We start from the raw sequence: 22,507 nt of genomic DNA, 5'->3' as shown, positions 1-22,507 counted from the left end.
TTATTGCATGATTAAAAAAAACTCAATTGGTAATCCCACTTGATCTCCTGCTTGTGGTTGACTTTGCGCTTATTTACAGGAAAAGGAAAAAAAAAAATGCCCCTTGGCTTATTGGCCATTGGCATAACCAAGTGGGCTTATTGAGTATAAACAAGTGGGATTTCTTCTGCAAACAGCAATTAAATAATAGAGACGACCTCAACATGATACAGGAACGTACATTGGAACATACAAGCCCTAACCCCTTGACCATGAGGCCCTATAAAAGACCATGCAAGCAACCACTTACTTTACTCATAAGCAATACAAATATTTGTAGCAATATTCCACTAATTACTAGAAGGAGTTAATTGAAGTAGTAGAGGTGCCATGGCCTTACTTGGGAGGATGCTTGTTCTGCAACTCTCTTTGGTGGGATCAGTACTACTGGCGTTAATATTTGCGGCTGCAACAACGACAGCAGCTCAATCCCTGCCTCAAGCTTTGCCTAACTGCCCAACCCACTGTGGTAATCTCACAATCCCATATCCATTTGGCATAGGTGATGATTGCTACCTGCCACAGGGAAAGTATAAAGACTTTGCTATCGTTTGTAACACTTCCACTGATCCCCCAAAAGCAGACTGGGCGGGTAGTGGTATCATTGCTACTAACTTATCCCTTTATGAGGCTGAGATGCAGATATTGCAGTACATCGGCCGAGATTGTTATGACAACAAGGGTGTGCAAACAGAATACAACGACCCTTATCTATTTGTGCCTCCTTTCACCATCTCAGATACCAAAAACAAGTTCATAGCCGTTGGGTGTGACACTTATGCAATTTTCAAAGGCGTCCGAGGTGAAGAAGAGTTCATAGCCGGCTGCATGTCCGTGTGCAACAGCCTCAGCAGCATTGATCAGAACTCTTGCAATGGCGTTGGGTGCTGCCAAACTAACATCCCCACTGGACTAACCAATCGTAATGTGACACTGAGTAGCTATAGCAATCATATCAATATATGGGACTTTAACCCCTGCAGCTACGCCTTCATTGTGGAAGAAGGCCAGTTCACATTCTCCAATACAAGTTTTCAACAACTGAGCAACATAGAACAGCTTCCAATGGTTCTTAATTGGGCAATTGGGGTAGAGTCAGACCCATGTAATGAAGCTGAAAAGCGGCAGGATTTTGCATGCAAGGGAAATAGCAAGTGTGTCAACCCCCAAAATCGGAATGGTTATATCTGCCAGTGCTTGCCAGGTTACGAAGGGAACCCATACCTCCCAGGCGGTTGCCATGGTGATTATCTCCTAGAGACACATCAATATATAAATATATGCATCTCTTATTCACACACACACACACACACATATATATATATTATATATGTTTGCTGTTGCAGCTGGACATTAAAGCTCAAAATTGGGATTTTACATTTTTACCTGATTGACTTGTGATAAATGGTTTTCCTGATCTCTTTTCAGATATTGACGAGTGCAAGTCAAACCCTTGCAGTAATGGAACATGCATAAATTTACCAGGGAATTACTCGTGTTCATGTCTCAAAGGGTACAGAAAGGAAAACACGACGACTTGCGTAAAAAACAATTCCACATCAAAGAACACTTCCCTGAAAATTTCATTGGGTATGTACCAGCTACCTAGCTATTTACATATTAACAAGTGTCCTATAACATGAAATTGCTTAGTGCTTGTAGGACGGCTTAGTAAAGCAAACATAAATATGGTAAATAGATCAAAAAGCTTTTCTGAGAACAGATGGTGAAACTAATACTATATAATATATATGTCAGTGAACAGTACGTAAAACTAGGGACCGGATCTGAAAATCCATTTATTTTATTTGTGCTACTTTTGGATCCAAAACTCTAACCTAAATTGATCCAGTACATGTTACATTAAGAAGATTGATTACAAAATATAACATTAATTAGGAAGACCCAAATGTATCCATTTCATTGTGATACATATGATAATATTTATTCTCATTATAGTCAAATCTTTGAAGCTCAAGAAGAAAAAATAAAAGCAAGATTTACTATTCTCTTTTACCAATCTATTTTTTACATTCAGCCCCATGCCATGATATTTACTTATATAAGTAATTAAATTATATAAATCAAATTAAAGTGGCTGTGATATTTAAATTATGTGCAGGTATCATTGTGAGTTTCTTTGTTTTACTGGTTGCAATTTTTTGGATATATTGTGGAATGAAGAGAAGAAAGTTCAAGAAACTTCAAGACAAGTACTTTAAACAAAATGGTGGCTTACTTTTAAAACAACAACTGGCAAGTTACGATGGATCTGTTGAGACAGCAGCCAGAATCTTTACTGAAGAAGAACTAAAAAAGGCCACAAACAATTACCATGTAAGTGGAAAAATTGGTGAAGGAGCTTATGGAACAGTTTACAAAGGAATACTCTCAGATGAAAAAGTGGTTGCAATAAAGAAATCCAAAATTAATGCTGCCCCAGCCCAGAGTAATCAGTTTGTTAATGAGGTGATTGTTCTTTCTCAAATCAGCCACAGAAATGTTGTTCGGTTGTTGGGTTGTTGTTTAGAGACCCCAACACCTTTACTAGTTTACGAGTACATCACCAATGGCACTCTTTACGATCACATTCATAGAAAAGACGGCAAGGCAGGGCCACCACCACTTTCATTGGAATTGCGATTGAATATAGCAGCAGATACTGCAGAAGCACTAGCATACTTACACTACTCCACTTCCTTGCAAATCATACACAGAGATGTTAAAGCAACGAACATACTATTAGACAAGGATTACACGGCTAAAGTGTCGGACTTTGGAGCTTCACGATTAGTTCCAGAAGATCAAAATCAACTATCGACTTTGGTGCAAGGGACACTCGGATACCTAGACCCTGAATATCTTCAATCAAACACACTTACAGAAAAGAGTGACGTTTATAGTTTTGGAGTTGTCCTAGTGGAGCTACTAACAAGCCAAAAGGCACTTTCTTTTCAAAAGCCTGAGGCAGAGAGAAACCTTTCAAACTTCTTTGTTTGTTCAGTGGAAGGGGGTCGCTTGGGTCAAATTCTTGACGCTGAAATAGTCAAGGAGGGGAATTTTGAGACTGTTGAAAAAGTGGCGGATCTGGCAAAAAGATGTTTGAGGTTAAAAGGGGAGGAAAGGCCTACGATGAGAACAGTATCCTTGGAGCTCGAGGGGCTATGTAGAGATATGGCAGAGCATGCAGGTGGGGGTAAGGCTGATTTCAAACGATCTCCCAAAGACACCGACCACTTGCTTGGGTCACCTAATTTAAACGCTTACGTTGTGGATGTTAAAGATGAAGGGGATGATGGTGGTTCTAGTAGTAATATTATAACCAATACTGTTGAGTATGACAGCAGCATGCAAACTCATGCCCAAATGTTAAAGCCTTATGATGCTGGGCGATAACTTATTGACGTACAACTTGTCCTTCCTAGTGATTGTGTATTGAATTGTATTTTGTTTCAGTTTGAGTCAGTTCCTTGTAAAATCAAAGTATGTCAGCATACATGCTGCTGGAATGTGGGTTGTAAAGTTATCTGCTATTTTTTATTTCTTCATGAAATAAAGCTATGTAACTGTTTTGTACTCGTATAATTAAATACTAGATCTGTCCTGTTCAAAATTGCTCTTATGTACTTTATGCAAAGCAAGGAGAGCATAACAGTATTGATCATAGGCAAGAAGTTTTAATTCAATTCTAATAAAGATAAGAACACAATGACAAGTAAGAAAACAAGGACAAGAACGTTAAGTGTAAGCTTACAAACACATCCTACATGAGCAGAGTTAGACTTTCATCACAAAATACCAACAGTACATGCTATGAAATAAATAAACTAACTGTTTGTGGGAAAATCCACATCGATCCGAATAGCCAATCACAGCTCGACACGTGGCTGGTCAAACACCCACCTCGGAGTTGACTTTCTATGGTCAAACTTTGACCTCCACATCATCACTGGTCAGCATTTCCTCTGCCAGCTCAGATCGAATTTCCACGCCGGGCCCACCATGTTCGGTCCGAGCCGAACCGATGATCTTTCAATGGATCGAGTGTCCATCTCACCACGGTCATTCCGGTTCGGCTCGGCTCGGCACGGGGCACGGTCTCTTTTCGAGTTCTGGCGTCAACCAGTTAGGGCTCGGAAGGATCCCAGTCTACTGGATCGGCTCGGTCTTGAATCCCATGTCCGATCCGATCACACATGGACTTTATGTCTACGCATAAGAACATGTGCTTGTATCGGCTCGGCTCGGCTCTCCGCCGCCATTCCCGGGAAGATCACGCTGGGACGAACCGCCACACTTAAATGCACCTGACACAAATCTCCTGACAGAGGGGATATCAGGCTTGCATTCATGACTACTGGAGCAGTCTGCCTGAACCTTCCAGCCTTGCATTTAATGGAGCATTCAATGCAGCATTGAATGCTGAAGAAGCAGGCAGCTGAGCATGCAACTAGGTCTGACCAGGTACGTGGGTCTCTGGCAACCATTCATTCACATGCAGGTATCTTACTCATTAAGGTTTCCTTTGCTTATATATATCAAGTCATATGTGCAAAAAAAAAAGACTACGCATCTACACACAAAACACTTATACAAAATTTCCACTCTCCCAAGAGCATACCCAACTTGCTGAGAATAACCCAGAACATTTGCCTTGTTCTTCCCATTCTCCCAAGTTCTTCCTTTGTTCTTCCTCATCCACCATCAAACACCATCACTAACTTCATCATCGGAGCGTGTTTGGCTGGTACCACACCGGTCCATCTCCCTTGACCTTGTTTCTCTTGCAGGAAGATCTCAACCAGCATCCACTTCATCATCCAGCAAAGCACCTGATCAGCCAGATCAGCTTATCTAAGTTGTTGCATCTACCTTACGAGAATTTGCATCAACAGATTGGCGCCGTCTGTGGGAAGTTACTTCAGCCGTTGTGTTCATCACTGCAAGTGCTAAGCTCTTCCTTCACGCGAGTCATCATGACTACCATCTTTCGGGACACCAGCTCTTCCTCAGGAACATCTCAGAATGATGAACAACATCAGCCTGAGACGCCTGAGAAAACGAGGGGAGCACAACTCCCCAGGACATCAAAGTCCAAAGGTCCCTCGAAAATCCGAGCTGCCCATAAACTCCTTAAGGAGAGCCGGCGACATCTAGCCGCAGAGAATGCACTCCTGAAGCAGAATAATGAGCTGCTTGCGAAGCAGGCCGAGCTGGCCGGCGAACTTGCACGCCATCGTGCTCGGCTCGAGAATAGTGGGGGGTCGGGTTTCCAATCGCGCCGAACCCGAACCGAGCAGGAGGTCCTTTCACCATCTCCTTCTCGGCAAAGCACTCCTGCCGAGCCGAACGACCAGACCGATCGGCAGGACTCGGATCACGTCTTCCCGGGCTTCGAGGACATGCCCCCGGCCGAACAGGCCGAGTGCCTGAACGCCCACCGCCTTCTTCAGCAAAAACAGGCGGCTTTCGGGAAGCGTGTCCCCATGAATTCGAGCGGAGACTGTGCCGGCCCGAATACAAACTGACGACCCCCGGCCCAATCAAGGTTGGGGGCCAACAGTCCAGCCGGTTCGGCCGAAACCAGGGTCCCGATTGGGGATAGGCTCGGCCCCATCACCAGCCAGGATCCTTCCCCATCAGGAGCTCACTCAGGGAGACGATCGGTGAGCGACCGACTGGGATCGACTATGATCATGTCGGATCGACGACCGGTGAGCGAGAGGATCACTCGCCAGCCGGTGAGTGAGAGACTCGGTAACCAGGCCGAATGCTCGGGGGAAAATGCGGCCGAGCCGACCCCGCCCGACGTGGAAAATCTTGTCCGGACTCTGGTCCAGGACCAAATCCGGAGCGTCCACGATCGGCTCGGCCACGTCGAGGTCTCCAGGGGGTACACAGGTAGGGCCGACCACGGAGAGGAACTCCCCCTCCCGTACACCAGCAGAATTCTGGATGCTGAGGTCTCCCGCGACACCAAACCCCCCAAGATGGATCAGTACGATGGGACCAAGGATCCCTACGACCATCTTGACAGCTTCAGATACGCCATGGAGGCTCGCCAGGCATCTGAAGCCACGAAGTGCAGAATCTTCCCTTCGACCTTGAAGGGCTCGGCTCGGGGATGGTTCCGAACTCTCCAACCGAACTCCATCGATTCATTCTCCGACCTCCGAAGGGCCTTCCTGGCGAGATATCGGGTTGTATCCGAACGACTCTACAACTTGAACGATATGTCGCTCGTTAAGCAGCAGGAAGGGGAGAGCCTCAAGGCCTATCTGATCCGCTTCAACATCGAGTATACGAAGTGCAATGATTGCGACGATAGGTCAGCAAAGAATGCCCTCATGCAAGGTCTGCATGCCGGGGGACTCCGCTCCCACCTAATGAGGAATCCTCCCTCCACTTACGATGAGCTTTCTGCCGAAGCCACTAAGTGGGCGCGGGCTGAGGAATGGGATGCTCAGGTGGAGGCCCTGAATCCCAGGCCGACCTCGACCAAGAGAAAGGAGGGAGAGGTTGCAAGTCCCAAACCCCAGGTCCAATCCAAGAAGACCAGGACCGAGGAGCCACGCCAACTTCTGGGTAAGGGACCCAAATTTGTCCAGTACACGGAGTACACTCCCCTCAGCGCCGGTCTGGAGACAATCTACTCCAAGGTCAAAGACCAACTCCCGGCTGCCAGGGAAATCAAGGGACCACCCCCAGACAAAATCAAGGAGGGCGTCTTCTGCAAGTACCACTCCAATCACGGCCATGTCACGGGTGATTGCTACGCCCTCCGCGACGGAATTGAGACTCTTGCCCGGGCGGGTAAGATCAACCAATTCCTGGCCGGCGGGCCTAGGGTACCCAAGGCCGCGCTGAAGAAACCCACCAACACCATCGAGGTCCAGGATGCTGCCATAGGATCAATCGGCGGGGGACCAACCTTTGTGGGGAGCTCGAACCGATCCCAGAAGGAGTATGTCAGACAGGCGGCTCAAGCTCACGAGTCCCTGTCGATCCAGGCAGGTCAGCCCAGCACTTCCAAAAGACAGCGGAAGGACTGGGCACCGGTCACCTTTGAGCCGAACGAAGCAAATGAGATCATCTTCCCCCACTATGATCCGGTCGTCATAGTGGCTGAGGTGGCCGGGACAACCATTGCGCGCTCCTTCGTCGATGGAGGGAGCTCAGTCAACATCCTCTACCACTCTGCGTTCGCGCAGATGGGCATCGGCGAGGATAAGCTGGAGACTGACACACCTGCCTTGGTCGGATTCGGGGGAGAAGTGGTTCAGCCCCTCGGACACATTTACCTTCCCCTTTCGCTCGGGAAGGGACCGATCAAGAAGACCTGCATGACGTACTTCATTGTCGTCAAGCGGCCGTCAGCCTACAACATCATTCTGGGCAGACCGGCTCTGGTCGACCTTGACTGCATCGTCCATTACGCCAACCTCCTCATCAAATGTCCGGTGGGCGACGACTGCATCGTCATTCAGGGAGACCAGTGCTCGGCTCGGTCTTGCTACGCCGCTTCAATCAAGCAGAAGGGTCAGCTGCCGAACTCACAGGAACTCGACTCCATCGCTGATTCGGGCAGGTGGCCGAGGGCGGAAACATTCGATTTCACTTCCGAGCCGAGCCCAGAATCTCGGCCCCTTCCCGCCGAGGCCTGGGAAGAAGTACCGATCTCGGCCGAGACACCAGATCGGCTCGTCCGAGTGGGGACTCAGATCAGCCCCGAACAACGTTCTGCCATCATTGACTTCCTCCGTGCCAATGCGGAAGTGTTCGCCTGGTCTTACGATGACATGCCAGGCATATCGTCTGACGTGATCACCCACAGGCTGAACACCGACCCGGGATGCAAACCGGTCCGTCAGAAGAGGAGGTCATACGATCCGGTCCGATACGCCGCCATGGCTGAAGAGGTAACCAAGTTGCAAAACAACGGGTTCATCCGGGAGGTCAACTACCCCGATTGGCTTGCCAACGTGGTCATGGTGAAAAAGAACAATGGGAAATGGAGGATGTGCGTGGACTTCACCGATCTGAACCGGGCTTGTCCCAAGGACAGCTTTCCCTTGCCCAGGATAGATCAGCTCGTCGATGCAACAGCAGGACATCAGCTCCTCAGCTTCATGGACGCCTACTCTGGATACAACCAGATCCTGATGCACAAGTCCGACCAGGAAGGCACATCTTTCATAACGGATCGCGGCATGTACTGTTACAAGGTCATACCCTTCGGCCTCAAAAACGCCGGAGCCACCTACCAAAGGCTGGTCAACCACATGTTCAGATCTTCCATCGGCAAATCCGTAGAGGTTTACGTGGATGACATGTTGGTCAAAAGCATCAAGGCGGACGATCACGTCAGGGACCTCTCAGACATGTTCGGAGTCCTGAAGGAGTATCAGATGCGGCTGAACCCAGCCAAATGTGTCTTTGGGGTTCGGTCAGGAAAGTTCCTTGGCTACCTGGTCAGCCAACGGGGGATTGAGGCCAACCCGGAGAAGATCCAGGCCTTGATCAACATGAAGTCTCCAAAGACACGCAAGGAAATCCAGAGTCTGACTGGAAGAGTCGCCGCCCTGAACCGGTTCATCTCAAAATCCACCGACCGGTGCCTCCCTTTCTTCAAAGCCTTAAGGGGAGCAGGGAAGGGCATAGAATGGACCCCCCAATGCGAGCAGGCTTTTCAAGATCTGAAAAGGCACATGGGGGAACCTCCCATCTTATCCAAACCAGAAGAAGGTGAAGAACTTTTTCTCTACCTCTCTGTCTCTGACTCGGCTCTCAGCTCAGTTCTAGTGAGAGAGGTCGGCGGTGTACAACACCCCGTCTTCTATACGAGCCGAGCTCTCGCCGATGCCGAGACCAGGTATCCAAAGTTCGAGAAGATGGCTCTCGCCCTGGTCAGCTCGGCTCGGAAACTGAGACCCTACTTCCAGGCTCATTCAATCATTGTCTTGACGGATCAGCCGCTCAGACAAATCCTGGCAAAACCCGAGACTTCGGGTCGGCTCATCAAGTGGTCAATCGAGCTCGGCGAGTTTGACATCATCTACCGTCCCAGGACGGCCATCAAAGGTCAAGCCATGTCGGACTTCATCTGTGAGTCGACCACCTCGACGGAGGATCCACCGCGCACCGACGCTATGCCAGCGGCGTCTGATCCGAACTCAAACGGCGATCACAGCCAGGTTGACCTCCTCACCTGGACCCTCTATGTGGACGGATCTTCCAACACCATGGGAAGTGGAGCCGGGCTTGTTCTGATCTCCCCAGAACAAGTTGTGATGGAGTATGCCCTTCGCTTCAGATTTCAAGCATCCAACAATGAAGCAGAGTATGAGGCTCTCATCGCCGGACTCAGGCTGGCAAAGGAGCTCGGCGCGACCAAACTGAACATCTTCAGCGACTCCCAACTCATCGTCAATCAGATATTGGGGGAGTATGAGACTCGAGAACCTAGCATGACTGCCTATCTCGAGAAGACTCGTCTGCTGCTTGGGAACTTCCATGAATACAAAATATCCCAAATCCCGAGGGCAGAGAACTGCAGAGCCGACGCCTTGGCACGTTTGGCTTCGGCCACAGAAACCGGATCCGCTAGACACGTTCCAGTTGAAATCCTGGACAGACCTAGCACCGCCGAAAACGAAGTCACCGTCATGCAGACCGAGGCCGAGCCGAACTGGATGACGCCGATCATCAATTACTTGGTCTCCGGGATCCTTCCCCCGGAGAGAGACAAGGCACGTCTCATCAAGACGAGGTCGGCTCGGTTCAGCATGATCAATGGTCAGCTCTACAAAAGGAGTTTCTCCCTGCCCTACTTGCGGTGCGTCACTCCCCAAGAAGGTCAGGATGTGCTGAGAGAAATCCACGAGGGGATATGTGGAAACCATTCTGGAGGAAGAGCCCTTGCCTACAAGACAATCAGACAGGGTTACTTCTGGCCAACGCTGAACAAAGACGCGGATCATCTCTCTCGCGCTTGTCTCAGATGCCAGCAATTTGCCGCGGTCCCCCATCAACCTCCCCAGGTTCTGACCTCCATATCCAGCCCCTGGCCGTTCGCGCAGTGGGGACTCGATCTGATCGGTCCTATGCCGAAGGCGAAAGGGCAAGTCACCATGGCCGTAGTAGCAGTCGACTACTTCACCAAATGGGCCGAGGCCGAGCCCCTAGCCACAACCACAGCCGAACGAATGGAGACCTTCGTCTGGAAGAACATCATTTGCCGATTCGGCATGCCGCACACCATCATTGCGGACAATGGCAAACAGTTCGACTGCAAGAAGTTCAGGAGTTTTTGTTCGCGTCTGAACATCAACTTGCGCTTCACCGCGCCTTACCATCCGCAGTCAAACGGACAGGTCGAGGCCATCAACAAGATCATCAAGAAGACCCTCAAGACTAAGCTTGATAATGCTAAGGGGAATTGGCCTGAACTCTTGCCAGAGGTGCTTTGGTCTTATCGAACTTCCCATCGCAACTCGACGAAGGAAACACCCTATGCATTGGCGTTCGGAACTGACGCCGTCGTCCCGGTCGAAATGGGGACTCCTTCATTCCGGACCGGTACATACAATCCCGAGACCAATGGCACCGGTCTTCGGCTCGGCCTGGACATAATCGAGGAGAGGCGAACCGACGCAAATCTCTGCCGAGCCGCTTACCAGCAGAGGGTAGCCAAATACTACGATCAGAAGGTCAGACCCAGAAGCTTCAGATTGGGCAGTCTCGTCATGAAGAAGAATCCCCTTGCCATCAAGGAGAGTTCGTTCGATCCGAACTGGACCGGACCATACAGAATCACAGGCATAGTCAAGCCTGGCACTTACAACTTGGCCACTCTGGCTGGGAAGCCTCTCAAGCATAGCTGGAACGCTGAACACTTGAAGACTTATTACCAGTAAAATGTTAGGATCGGGGACTGTCCGACTTAACACCCATTCCAATCAATGAAGAGATGAACATATTTTGACTCATTTCTTCTTATTTTTTTCAAAGCAAACACTGGGGACTCTACTCCTATACACTTCCAGCAAAGAGGAAAGATCTAAGTGTTTCCTTCGAAAAAATAGTAAACCCATGTGCCGAGCCGAAGTGCCATTCTCGGCCCGACGCTCGGTGCATTACAGACTCATCAGGTCTATAAACTCATGTGTCGAGCTGGCGCGCCATTTCCGGCCCGATGCTCGGCATATTACAGACTCATCAGGTCTATAAACTCATGTGTCGAGCTGGCGCGCCATTTCCGGCCCGATGCTCGGCATATTACAGACTCATCAGGTCTATAAACTCATGTGTCGAGCTGGCGCGCCATTTCCGGCCCGATGCTCGGCATATTACAGACTCATCAGGTCTATAAACTCATGTGTCGAGCTGGCGCGCCATTTCCGGCCCGATGTCCGGCCCGATGCTCGGCATATTACAGACTCATCAGGTCTATAAACTCATGTGTCGAGCTGGCGCGCCATTTCCGGCCCGATGCTCGACATATTACAGACTCATCAGGTCTATAAACTCATGTGTCGAGCTGGCGCGCCATTTCCGGCCCGATGCTCGACATATTACAGACTTATCAGGTCTATAAAAATCCCTGTCCGAGCCGAAGTGACTTCCTACAGTCCTAACGTTCAACAGGATATTTCTAAAAGAAAAATATACACTCCAACCAAAACTTTCATCGTGCATGCCGAGCCGATCTGAAAGTAGGTTTGAATATTTTTCTCAAAAAACTGCATTCCTAAATATCTCAATGGGTATGCCGAACCCATCCGGGATCACTAGGGTTGTTAAATTTTTACTTATCTTGGTTATGCTTATCAAGCTGACCCTAAGACAAGTTCTAATTTATCATTACCATTCATTTTCATTGCGATCGGCATGTCGAGCCGATCCCAGAATGTCTTGGTTTTTATTATTGTCACTTTTATCACTTTCATGTGTTATTAGTTATGTCTTTTGCTTAATTTCCGAGCTGAACTGACAACAACTTGTATCATAAAAAGAAAATACTGATAAATTAACAAACATAAAATCCAAATACATATTGTTCAAAAATCAAACCCGAGCCACACCTCGGCTCGGGGAGAAAAACAAAAACAAAATAAAGCCATCATGCAGATCGCTCGGCAGGGCCCTCCAGGATCGGCTCGATGGACTCCTCGGGCGTCTCCTCACCGAGCTGCACCACCTCAACCCTGCCGATCTGCATCTCAGCGTTGGGATCGGATTCGGGGGCCGGGGGGATCGGGGTCGGCTCGTACGCGGGCAGTGGAGGATCTTCCGGAGTTGGCTCGGCTTCGGCGGGGACTTGGCGATCGGGAGGAGGAAGCTCGTCCTGGTGACTCCCCTGGGTATCCTCCCCCTCGTCATCGGACTCGCCAAGGAATGAGACATCCCAGTCCGGCCTCTTCGACTTGATCTCGTCCAGAAGCTCCTTATACCCCTCGAAGTGGGCATCGGTAAGTGCCTGAGCGCTCGGCATTTCAGCTCGACGTCGGAGCTCGGCATTTTCAAACCTCCGTTCGGCCGCCTCGACGTCTCGCTGGAGATCGCCGACATAGTGCCTCAAGTCAGCCACATTTTGCTCCGAGGACGCAAGCTCCTTGCCGAGCCGAGCGACCTCCTCCTCCTTCCTGGCCAGCCTGGACTGCAGACCCTCCGACCGTTCGCGCTCGGCATTGACCGTTCGCTCGGCCTCGGCCAACTTCTCTTTTAGCTCCACGACCCGTGCCCGAAACCTCTCCAGTTTCGCCTCGGCATCGACGGCGGCCTTAGCAGCTTCGAACTGCCTCATGGCGAGCTGCAAGGAAAACATATCTGTTACTAATCCGAACCGAGCGGATAGACAAAATCCGAAGTAAAATGACTTACCATCATAGCCTGGCGGGATGTGATCAAAGCCTGGTGGCTGAAGCCCGGCTCGCCGTGACCGGTCCACAATCCCTCCAGCGCCTTCGGCGTCATCACACGCTTAAAGCCCGTGACGAACGGCTCGAGGCAAGGGTCTACCTCCACCGCCTTCGGGGGCCCCGATCCGGAGGCCTCGGCACCAGAACCGCTGGGCCCGGCCCGAGCTCTCTTCTCCACCGGGGCCTCGGCCTGGGGAGCTTTCCTCTTCTCTGCCTGCCGAGTCGGTCTCGGCGCAGGAGATCTAGGCTGAGCTGCCGCTGGGGCAGGAACCTGGACCGGCTCGGCAGGGGCCCACCCCGCGGCCCTCCTCTGGACGCTCCGAGCAGCCTTCCTCCTCAGGCGAGCCTCCAGTTCGGTGGGCGCCATTCCCCTTTCTGCCCTCGGATTCCACCTGGGTACAAACCAGGAGATCCCACTCAACCTGATCTGAGTCGGTCCGAGCAGGAACTTGGTGGACAGGTATTCGGCCGGTGAGTCTCTGATCACGGCGATCTGATCCTTCAGCTCGCCTCGGAGCTTGTACTTACCCCAGCTGACTGCAAAGGCGAAACCAAAAAGGGTTAGACAGAGGAAAAATGTAATTGTTACAAGACATAAGCAAATTGTCCTCGGATCGGCCCCAAACTCCCAATGCCCACCTGGGATCCTAAAGGCTCTGGGAACCCGAGCCGAAGTCATTCTGTTCGGATCGACGAATTCCCAATCCCCAGAGACAAAAAAGTATCTTTTCTTCCATGTTTTCTGGGAAGAGGGATTCCCACCGAAGAGTGGCCCCGAGTACGCCTGGAGGTTGTAGAATCCGAGCTCGCTCTGCTTCGACCTCAGCGCGTAATTGCAAAACAGGATATCCTTGTGTGGCACACACTTGTGCACTTTGTGCCACAAGATATGCATGGACAGGATGATCCTGTATACATTCGGGTTCAGCTGGTGTGGCGCCGCGCCGATCGTCGCGAGCCAGTCTTGCAGGAAGGTATGCAGGGGAAGCCGAACCCCATTCTCAAACATCTCCGGGTACATGGTCACCCATCCTATCGGAGGTCGGCTCGGCCTCTCCCCCTCGGTCGGCAACCTCATCAGCACGGAGTCGGGGACTGAGTACCTATTCCTCAAGTCCCTGAGATGGTATTCGGTCATCTCGTTGGGGATCTGATCGGCCTTCCACGCCAGTTCCTCATAGAAGTCCGGGTCGACCGGACTCCCCGTCACTCCCTGAGCCGAGGTCGACGCCTCGTGACCCCTATCCCTTTCATCCGAGCCTGAAGTGAGTCTGCTCGGGATAATGGCGATCGGCTCGACGTCGAGAGGCTCTTCGTCGCCTCCTTCGGCCGTCCCTTGTTCCCAATCGGAACTCAATATCTCGGGTTTTTCCTGGTCCCCTCGGGCTCGGCGCTCTCCACCTGGATTGCGATTCAGTGCCGAGCCGGCCTCGTCCAATTCTTCGGACAAGCCGTCCCAACTCGCCTCACCCGCAGGTGGGCTTCGGCTCGGCTCGGCCTCTTCCGCAGGTGGGCTTCGGCTCATCTCGGCCTCGCTGTCTCCTTCAAACGCCTCCCCAGAGCCGAGCCGATCACTCGAGTCGAATCCAGACATCACTAACAGTTTCTCTTTTTCTCTCTCTTGCTTTTTGGATCAAAAGATGTCCTTTTTCAAGAACACCAAGAACACACACCCAGAAAACCCGAAATGCAAAAAACTCAGAAAGGAGGAGAATCACTTACTGGTTTTCCTCCGCCCAAAGTTTCCGCCCCAAACACCCTCGGAACCACCTCGCCTACCGCCGTACGTGGTCGGATTCGAGATCGGACAACTTCGAAGACGATGGTGAGAGAAAGAAATTTGCGGTGAGAGAGAGAGTTTTCGCAGAAGAGAGAGAAGGTCTGAAGGTGAAAGTGAGGGAAGAGAGAGAAACCACCACTTTTATACCCCCATGCAAACCGATCTCAACCCTTCATTTCTGGCGCTTCACATGCCAGATCTTGACACCTGTCAAGCATTCAAAAATACCCATAATGAGGTGACCCTTACGTTCCCCCATGCAGAAATCAAACGTCCCTTCACCTGCCCCTGAGATATTTTGGCCAACCACAAGTCGTCTTGTGTTCGGGTCTTCGGGAACATGGACCTGTGGGGATCGGCTCGGATCAGGTAACACATTATCTTTGGAATTGTCCTTACACTTCAACTTCCAATCCACCGCTGCCCGTTCGGATCGGAAGTTGGGGGACTCCTGTTTGTGGGAAAATCCACATCGATCCGAATAGCCAATCACAGCTCGACACGTGGCTGGTCAAACACCCACCTCGGAGTTGACTTTCTATGGTCAAACTTTGACCTCCACATCATCACTGGTCAGCATTTCCTCTGCCAGCTCAGATCGAATTTCCACGCCGGGCCCACCATGTTCGGTCCGAGCCGAACCGATGATCTTTCAATGGATCGAGTGTCCATCTCACCACGGTCATTCCGGTTCGGCTCGGCTCGGCACGGGGCACGGTCTCTTTTCGAGTTCTGGCGTCAACCAGTTAGGGCTCGGAAGGATCCCAGTCTACTGGATCGGCTCGGTCTTGAATCCCATGTCCGATCCGATCACACATGGACTTTATGTCTACGCATAAGAACATGTGCTTGTATCGGCTCGGCTCGGCTCTCCGCCGCCATTCCCGGGAAGATCACGCTGGGACGAACCGCCACACTTAAATGCACCTGACACAAATCTCCTGACAGAGGGGATATCAGGCTTGCATTCATGACTACTGGAGCAGTCTGCCTGAACCTTCCAGCCTTGCATTTAATGGAGCATTCAATGCAGCATTGAATGCTGAAGAAGCAGGCAGCTGAGCATGCAACTAGGTCTGACCAGGTACGTGGGTCTCTGGCAACCATTCATTCACATGCAGGTATCTTACTCATTAAGGTTTCCTTTGCTTATATATATCAAGTCATATGTGCAAAAAAAAAAGACTACGCATCTACACACAAAACACTTATACAAAATTTCCACTCTCCCAAGAGCATACCCAACTTGCTGAGAATAACCCAGAACATTTGCCTTGTTCTTCCCATTCTCCCAAGTTCTTCCTTTGTTCTTCCTCATCCACCATCAAACACCATCACTAACTTCATCATCGGAGCGTGTTTGGCTGGTACCACACCGGTCCATCTCCCTTGACCTTGTTTCTCTTGCAGGAAGATCTCAACCAGCATCCACTTCATCATCCAGCAAAGCACCTGATCAGCCAGATCAGCTTATCTAAGTTGTTGCATCTACCTTACGAGAATTTGCATCAACACTAACAGTTTTTACCATTCTAGCCATAGAAATGACTTACAAAATATCAAGTAGATGCCACTGGATTTCGGAATGCATATAGGAAGGAAATAGAACACCAGTAGGTTTGACCATCCCTCTTCAGACAGACCAGACTTGTCTAGGTCCTTTGCCGAGCCTATTGCCCTTGCAAATTTCAAACAAAAGAAAAGGCATACTTTTGATCCTGAAAAAAGGTAATCCATGTCAAAACAACTGACGTCAGTGGAAAGACTCAAAAAGGGGGCAATTTCCGAGCGTACAGTGGTAATTTACCGACCGCTTGATGAGTTGTATCGAGTTTTTGATGAAGGTGCCGATCGAAGTGGACCGGCCTGTCACCGTATTTTTGCAAATGGACCGGCCCATTAGAGTATTTTTCTTTTTAGACTGAAAAAAAAAAAAAAACCCAATAAAATATAAGTCATATATGTTGAAAGTTAGCCAAAATATTTTATAAATAAAAAATATATAAATAAAGTTTTTAGGGTTACTTCATGCGGTGAGAATGAATATGATACAAAGTTAATATTAGAATATATCTAGAATTCAATTTCCTCTAATATAATAAAGAAAATATTTAAATAAATGAAACACCGAACATTGTTTAGAATTCAGAATGTTTAAGACTTATTTTGTTTGTAATAAAAAAAACCTTACTTATTTTGTTTATAATAATAAAAAAAAAAAGACTTATATTGTTTACAAGAGGGATTTCCGTTTTAGTTGGTGTGAGAAAAGGTTATAAGAAAGAGTTTATCGACTGGATGTCAATGTATAATGAGAATTCAGGCCAAAAAATTAAAAAATTAAAAAATTAATTAGAATATGTACGTATATGTGACCATAGTACCTTAATTGACTTCTTATTTATTCATGGCCAAAAAAGACTTCTTATTTTATCACTTAACTTCATTCTCATTTAACTACCAAATGGTATCTTCTGTTATTTATCCTTTTTTTAAGCAAAAGATTCTTTGTACTTACTATCAATTTGTTTCTTACATAATTTAATATACACAAACAACCTGTTATTATTGATTGTTTTAAGAAGAAATGAATTAGTGAAGCCATCGTGGTTACTTAATTAAAGCTACTATTTCTTATTTTTCTAGAAACCAATTAATAAGATTTAATTATAAAATTTGTTCAACCTTTCCTTTTGTTTTTATTCTTTTGAATACATAGACTGTACAGCTATATATATATGTAGCTAAATATATATGTTTTCTATTATAATGTTAGATATATTGTTAATATATGTGATATTTATTAAAGCAAAGAATTTACTTCACCGATCGATCAATAATATATACATTATTCTCACAATCCATACTATTTGTAAATAAAATGTTTTTCATATAGTATGTTATATATATTGTCAAACTGTAAATTTAAACTATTAATTAAGTTAATTTTTATTTAAATGTGTAGTTCATAGTCTAATAAGATATATATATATATATAGTCCCGCTCACCACTCTTAGTGATGACCAAGTGGGCTTATTGACTTGTTTTTATCATCTTGTTTGGGGTAAGTGGTGGGATGTTCCATTGCATTGGCTACAACGAAATAAATTTCAATATTTTTTTCATTTTGTTTTTCTTCATATCCTCCTTCCCAGGCCATGACTGATTTATATGTTCATAAATCTGAATATTTTGATTTATGGTAAAATCTTAAACCAACATTTCACGCCTACAACAATATTTTCTAGCTTCCTCTACCCTGAAGTATCTGAAAATAGTACTGCTATATGGCTGTTTTGACAATATATTCCATAAAGAAGAAAAAGGAGAAATTTCAAAATCTTGTATATTCGATCTCAATTACAGTAGATCGATCGAACAGCTTGAGGTTCCAAGAGGATCATGAAATTAATTCCGTACGAACATTCTTCTACATATGAACAAATAATATATAAGTGACGCTAAAAGTTAGCTTAGAGAATTGGCCTATATTATTTAAAATTTTAAGACCTATATATATATATATATATTTTGGTGCATGTCTCTTGCATTACTCTTTGCCTACACGAGGGCTTTCCATATTTTTAGGTGAGAAAAATATCTCGACTGAATGTGAATGTATATATAACGAGTGATTGTTTTACCCATATCACATGATTAAACTTCTTATTTTATCATATATCGATCCCTTGCATTCTCATTTAACTACCAAATGGTATATTCTGTTATTAATATATTTGTAGGTACAAATAAAAAAATTCTTTGTACCTATAACCTACTTACTATCAAGTTGTTTCCTACATAATTTAATATACATAAACAACTTGTACGTTATTATTGATTTTTTTTTTTTTTAAGATGTATTAGTGAAGTCATGGTCGTCACTATTTCTTATTCTTCTAGAAATTAATTAACCAAGCCAGAGGCACGATATAATATAAATGAAACCAAAGTGTTATTCAGTAACTAAACAAAACGGCGCGCACTCTCTTTTATCATCACAGGATCAGCACATCAAAAGGAGAGGATTCGTGTCCAAACCAATAGGATTTAGGGAAATTTTTATCAATGGGACTACAACTTATATGTTACTCACAGTTTCGGATACGGCTTTCATTTTGACTTAAATTATGACTTAAACTTTAGTTTGACTCAAATAAGGATAGACAGTTAAATCCATTACAATTATTAAGGATAAAAGTGTCATTTATTTAGTATAAAAAATAGTTATAAAAACATTGAAAAATAAAACTTAAAAAAAATGGGGAGGATGTAGAACCCCTCCCCCACACCCGACCCTCCCCACCCCCACTCCACCTCACTGAGTCACTGCTTCACTCCGAATAGCAACCCCCCCACTTGTGTCGGCGATCCCTCTTCCCTCCTCTCTCTTTCTTTCTCTTTCTCTATTTTTCTCTACCTTGTGCCAATGGCGAACCAAAGGGGTGCCAACGAGAGAGATATATAGAAAGAAGAGGGGAAAGGTAGATGGCACAGAGGAACGTCACCGACAGCCTGATCGAGGAGGGAGGGGTCGAGGGGTCACCAACTGGAATAAGGGTGGGAAGGGTCAGGTGTAGGGGAGGGGTGTTGCATCGTCCCTTTTTTTCTTTCTTTTTAGTATTTAATTTTAGGGTTAATTACAAACCCCTCCCAAATTTGCCTTCATTTTTAAGGTTTCAATTTTTTCAATTTAAGTCAATGTATGTGGCCAATGCAACCCTTCCGTAAAGTTTGACCGGTTGGTCAACCATTAATAGGTGTCTCTTTGTGGGCTCGCCTCTCAGCTCATGTAGACTCAATACATAAGATTGAATCTCTCTCCTTCCTTTTTTCTTTTGAATATCCACACCCCCCCTTCTTATTCTTTTTACTCTCTCTCCCATTCTTCTTCTCTAGCCTGATCCACGCCCCTCAATCCTTCTCTCTCTCCCATTCTTCTTCTCTAACCTGATCCACGCCCCTCAATCCCTCTCTCTCTCTCCCATTCTTCTTCTTCGATCTCTCTCTCTTTCTCTCTCTAGCTCTCTCATTCTTTTGCAGATCCACGTACTCTTGCTCAAACCTTCCTTCAATTTTTTTTTCTAGATTATTATCTGTTGTTATTATCCTCATAGTGCCAACTGGGTTTTCACATAAGAAAAAAACGACCTCATGCATGCCATGTCACTACTTAACAGTTGATCAAACGATCAACCTAAATGAAATTTGACAATGGATGAATTGACTTAAATTGAAAACTATATGTACTACATTCTTACTTGACACAAAGAGAAATGGATACTAAAAGCAAGAGACTGAGGTTTAATTTTATGATGATAAGGGCATTTATATATATATATATGTGTATATCTAATATCTAGGAAGAAATTTTTTTTTTTAGTTTAAGTTTGACGTTCATGGACATTGATTCATACATGCATGATCCATCATACTTATCAAATTTATTTTTCTAATAAGTTACTTATTAAAAATAAACAAATTAATTACATAAAGATCGAGTCCTTATTTGATTAAACGAAACATTCACATCATTTGATGGTTAAATTTAAAAAGTATAAATAACAATGCTCTTTAATTATTAAAGAGTATATATTGACCTGGCACAATTTACAAAGCAGTTAATCACCAGCTGCTATAAATTTTGTAGTTTTTTTATTCCCAATAATTACTATTGGTCTATGTACGTATTTTAGGAGGGCTGAGACACGAAAATATATATGTTCTATAGATGTCATAAATCTTGAATTGGTGACATCATTTTGATTCGTCACTGCCTCTCTAGTGGAATAAATAAGATTATGGCATAAAAAAGGACCGATCGTCGCTATGGGCAATTTGGCGTGTGAACTAATAATCTTTAGTTAAAATATTAATTAATGATCTCCCTAGCTCAGATTTCTTGTAGTGGTAGCTGACAGCTGACAGCTTGTCCAAGAAAAAAGAAAAAAGAAAGACTTTGCTCCTTGACTTATTGACTATTACCAAGTGGGGTTGTAGGAATGTTAAATATTATTAGTGTATTACCAAGTGGTAATGTTCCATTGCATATTAGATTAGACCAATATTTGCGTCACCTTTTGGGAGTACCTTAAGGTTACCTTACTTCTCTCAAATTATGATTTCGGCAATGTCAGCGCATAATCAGAATTGTTCAATTTTTAGATAACATATTAAAGATCATTTTTGTAAAAAATTAAATCAATCGGAAATCGTTTGGTTATATAACTGTTGTCAATTAAATATAAAAAATATATGGTTTTCAATTAAAGAGTGATTTTTTTACCAAATCGTTGATTTTTTCTATTTAATTGACAACAGTTATATAACCAAATGATTTCCGATTTTTTTTTTTTTGCAGAGATAATCTTTAATATGTTATCTAAAAATTAAACGATTCCGATTATATGTTGATATTGCCGAAATTATAATTTGAGGAGATGAAGTGACTTGAAGTACCCCTTGCGTGACTCAAGTATTGTTGATAAGATTATGGCATAAAAAAGGACCGATCGTCGCTATGGGCAATTTGGCGTGTGAACTAATAATCTTTAGTTAAAACATTAATTAATGATCTCCCTAGCTCAGATTTCTTGTAGTGCTAGTTGACAGCTGACAGCTTGTCCAAGAAAAAAGAAAAAAGAAAGACTTTGCTCCTTGGCTTATTGACTATTACCAAGTGGGGTTGTAGGAATGTTGAATATTATTAGTGTATTACTGAGCAGGGCCGGTCCAAGAAACTACCCAGGCGAAAATAAAAGTTGAAGCCTTTTGTATAAATAAAAAAAATTGTTGGACAAAAATTTACTACCAAACAATCTTTTATTAATATCTCTAATAAATTTTCTGATAAATAAAAAATAATTTAGCAAAAAAAACAAGAGCAAAAAAAAAAAAGAGAGAAAAGATATAGAAAGAGACGAGAATGAGAGAGATGACAAAAAACTAGTGAAAAAAAGTTAGATGTTACTTTGATATAATAAGTCTTATTTTAAAGAAAAAGACTCATTTATAATAAAAAAAGATTAGGCCGTTTTATTTTAAAAGAGAGGCCCATTTATTTGAAGGAGGAGGAGTTCAAATATGGGCTTAAAAATAAGAAAATAAGTAAAGATTGAGTTCACACAAAAAAAATAAATAAAGAATATTTTTTATTTTTTAGTAGGCTTAAAAATTAGTAGATCAAAATAAGGTCTATACTTGTCTGAGGTCGTAGGCGGTCGCCCAGCCCGCCTGGCCTCCGGGTCGGCCCTGTTACCAAGTGGTAATGTTCCATTGCATTTACTTATAAACAGGAAATAAATTAAGTAATTAATAGAGATTAAAGACGACCTGGTGATGTGAACACTGGAGACAGGAACATTGGAATTAAATTTAGTGAAGTCACTACTCGTGCTGGACAATTTGCGAGTGCTGACACTTGCTGACCGATTATTACCAAGTCGAGTTCCAAGTGGGACCCAATTCACCATGAATACTACTCTTGCGGCTTCCTTCCATTATTGGCCATGAATCGACCCAATTCACATGCATACTACTCTTGAGGCTTCCTTCCGTTATTGGCCATGAATCGACCCGATTCACACGCATGCTAGTCTTGAGTCTTCCTTCCATTATTGTTCCATATGGATCAATAATTCAATATGAATTAGACCAAAAAAAAAAAACTCGAAATATGAATGCATGAGCCATGAGGCCCTATAAGACCATGCATGCTAGCACTTGTACTTCTCACAAGCAAGCAAATACATACAATTCATAAAATAT

The 22,507-nt window shown here is 45.4% G+C and overlaps 1 protein-coding gene across 3 annotated transcripts; it reads left to right on the top strand.

Annotated features, from left to right (window-relative positions):
* The first annotated feature begins 369 nt into the window (after window positions 1-369).
* Window positions 370-3,435, top strand: LOC147297265 (wall-associated receptor kinase 2-like). 3 transcript variants are annotated; one of them, XM_086255361.1, is made up of 4 exons: window positions 388-1,282; window positions 1,468-1,629; window positions 1,693-1,710; window positions 2,162-3,435. In XM_086255361.1, the coding sequence occupies exons 1-4, from the start codon at window positions 388-390 to the stop codon at window positions 3,433-3,435; spliced, it is 2,349 nt and encodes a 782-aa protein (XP_086111487.1). The 3 variants fall into 3 exon arrangements, with proteins under 3 accessions (XP_086111483.1, XP_086111495.1, XP_086111487.1); XM_086255357.1 differs by lacking the exon at window positions 1,693-1,710 and having other exon boundaries at window positions 370-1,282; XM_086255369.1 differs by lacking the exon at window positions 1,693-1,710 and having other exon boundaries at window positions 370-1,282; window positions 1,468-1,639; window positions 2,175-3,435.
* Window positions 3,436-22,507: the final 19,072 nt, after the last annotated feature.

The sequence above is a fragment of the Dryas octopetala genome, chromosome 1 (genome assembly GCF_963921425.1).
Source record: "Dryas octopetala chromosome 1, drDryOcto1.1, whole genome shotgun sequence".
Taxonomy (NCBI): Eukaryota; Viridiplantae; Streptophyta; class Magnoliopsida; order Rosales; family Rosaceae; genus Dryas; species Dryas octopetala.
The sequence above is the reverse complement of the archived record's forward strand: the minus strand, read 5'-3'. Positions and strand labels throughout refer to the sequence as shown.

Excerpts from the sequence above, each read along its gene's own strand:
- LOC147297265 (XM_086255357.1), top strand. The coding sequence starts at position 370 with ATGGCCTTACTTGGGAGGATGCTTGTTCTGCAACTCTCTTTGGTGGGA. Across the intron at positions 1,283-1,467 it reads CCTCCCAGGCGGTTGCCATG|ATATTGACGAGTGCAAGTCA; the intron begins GTGATTATCTCC and ends ATCTCTTTTCAG. Across the intron at positions 1,630-2,161 it reads TTCCCTGAAAATTTCATTGG|GTATCATTGTGAGTTTCTTT; the intron begins GTATGTACCAGC and ends AATTATGTGCAG.